The sequence below is a fragment of the Octopus bimaculoides genome, chromosome 18 (assembly GCF_001194135.2).
Source record: "Octopus bimaculoides isolate UCB-OBI-ISO-001 chromosome 18, ASM119413v2, whole genome shotgun sequence".
Taxonomy (NCBI): domain Eukaryota; kingdom Metazoa; phylum Mollusca; class Cephalopoda; order Octopoda; family Octopodidae; genus Octopus; species Octopus bimaculoides.
This window is the reverse complement of record NC_068998.1, coordinates 29,768,630-29,771,177: the sequence shown is the minus strand read 5'-3', so window position 1 is coordinate 29,771,177 and position 2,548 is coordinate 29,768,630. Positions and strand designations below refer to the sequence as shown.

Genomic DNA, 2,548 nt, shown 5'->3' with positions numbered 1-2,548 from the left:
GTATCTGTGCTTCTCCTCGCCATCATCGTTTGACAACTGGGGTTGGTGTATTTAAGTCCCAGATCTTAGCGGTTCGGTAAAAGTGGTCGATAGAATAAGTACAAGGCTTCAAAATATGTCCTGGGGTTGATTTCTTTAACTAGAAACCCTTTAAGGCGTGCTCCAGCATGGCTGCAGTCAAATGATTGAAACAAGTAAAAGAATAATAGAATATATGTATATATATATATATATTGTGGTGTAGCACTTTTAATTAACATATCCGACTTGAAATTTTCATCCTTTAGAAAAATCTTTACCTGTAGCAATCATAAGACAAATTAAAAACCTCCATATGTTTTGGAATATAGTTAGCTAAAATAAACTTCTGGTTGCGCATGTACATAAAATGTAGCATAAACGGGCGTAACTTTTTGTTTCTGTAAGGTTGATTATGTTTGATAAATTCTCAAAAATTTGATAAATTATGTGTATGTTTTCATAACATTTCTGTTGGTGGTAAAGTCATTTAAATTTATTTCCAGGATTCTAGAATGTATTTCTTGAAGTGTTGGTATTTGTTGAAAATCTCGCACTTGACGTTTAGATATCTTCACTTTTTGATATCCATTAATACGAGATTTATTTCTGAATTATATAAGTTCCGCTCATGTGCTGCATGCATTGATCTTGAAATTGAGCGATGATATTGAATTTAATTCTGCTGCCTTTCAATTTTTAAATGTAGTAGTATATTTTGGCGACACGCCTTTTCTCTGTCATTGCGAAAGAAGTATTGGGATTGAAATAGCAGTTTTTTTTAGTCATTTCGACTTCATGCTTTCTTTTAGTATCGAGGGATAATGTCTTGTCAATCAGTCCTGATTATCTACGTAATTATCGATGAAGCTTAAATTATCTCCACGTAATAAATCTAAACACCGAGAGTAAACATCGTTAGGGCAGCGGAACTAAATTTTAAAAACTGCTATTTCATTCACACTTTTTTTTAAAAATATAGACTAGAGAAATGTCACCAAATTATATACAACTATAGTTGAAAATTAAAAGAAAGTAAAACTAGGTTTGATATCTATTAGAAATTTCTTGAATGATGCAAGACTTACAACTATCGTAATTCAGGAAATAATTTTATATTAATCTTGAAAATATGAAGATTGTTTAAATATCAGGTATGACATTTTCAAAATACGCCGGCACTTTAAGAAATATATTTGTGCATGTGTTTCTCTAAGGATGAATGCATCGAAGAGAAATATATCCTGTGTGCCTTATCGAACAGTGAAGCTGACTACTCTACTAGTTCGTTTGCCATCTGCAGACCTGAAATAGAAAATAAAAGGATGATGTTGAAAGTAGTACATAAGTCAAAGAAATTGTAATTCGGCTCTCAGGAAAGATGATTAGGAAAAGTATAAGTTCTGTGCAAAATGCTCACAATGATTAATAATGTTAGGCTTGCCACTAGACGCTCATTGATTTCCAAACGGTGTTCTCGGCACACTTCTTTGTCTTAAAGCCATTTGGCTGTCAGAATTACTGTTATTTGATTCACATATATTTTAAAAATCATGCTTTTAACCATTTACGATAAATGTCTACATATGCTCTGTACTTAGTCATACTGAAGTTGAACATCGTAACTGAATAAAGTGATTGGTTCTCAGTTATCCTCTTTCATTACGACACCTAAAATAATGTAGTGATTAACAATTTTTGTTATACATTTGGTGTGCACATACTTTCGTTAGAGGAAAAATTATGCACAGTATAAGATTTTCGTGCACACAGACTACTGAAAATTGGTGGGAAACCTCTTTAAACTCCGAAAAACAAGAAAATTCAAAAACTTATAACTTATAACAAAAGCAAAAATATGTATTTAGAATATCATGGAGCTGCATATATTAGCAATTGCAACTATTCGTACTAGCAGTGTCAAATCCACAGAATTTGGAAACTGGGTATAATCTTCAATATTCAAGCTCGATAAAAATCCCAATCAAGTAGCATCATGACTCCATTCTTTGCTACACATTTAAATACAAAAAGCGCAACCACATATATAATATAGTAAGTGGAAAAAACTTCGATTAACCGAGGTTAATTAGTATGCAAAAAATTCTCTTCCCAGAGGTGTTTAAAATTGAAAGACAAGTAAGGCAAAAATTCAATAAGATCGGGCAACATATTTTTATGGAAATTAGATGATGATGATGGGATTGGATTCTGTCTTTAAAGGCAACAGGTTGAAGCATGGATATATTTCGGTCTTACTAGACCTCTCCAAGAAAGCACAGTCTACTCAGTTGGCAAGACTAAGAAGTGATTTGCATGTTTAGAAATGGAGTAAATATGGTGATGCTGATTATCAATATGAACCCTTTGGCTGAATATAGTTATATTGTGACCCGTTTTGTATAGAGAAGAAGCCTGTGTAATATGTAACTACATCTTGAATCTGCAATTTGTTGGATGAATTACCACAAGGATCTGTCTCATACTTCTAAAACACACACACACACACACACACACACACACACACACA

At 32.8% G+C, this 2,548-nt stretch overlaps 1 protein-coding gene across 2 annotated transcripts in view; it reads right to left on the bottom strand.

Annotated features, from left to right (window-relative positions):
* Positions 1-219: 219 nt before the first annotated feature.
* Positions 220-2,548, bottom strand: part of LOC106867497 (beta-hexosaminidase) — a 53,203-nt gene continuing 50,874 nt past the window's right edge. For both annotated transcript variants that reach the window (XM_014912383.2, XM_014912399.2), the window contains one exon: positions 220-1,323. In XM_014912383.2, the coding sequence (XP_014767869.1) occupies positions 1,272-1,323 (52 nt within the window). In that variant the 3' untranslated portion in view covers positions 220-1,271. The remainder of the gene's footprint in view (positions 1,324-2,548) is intronic.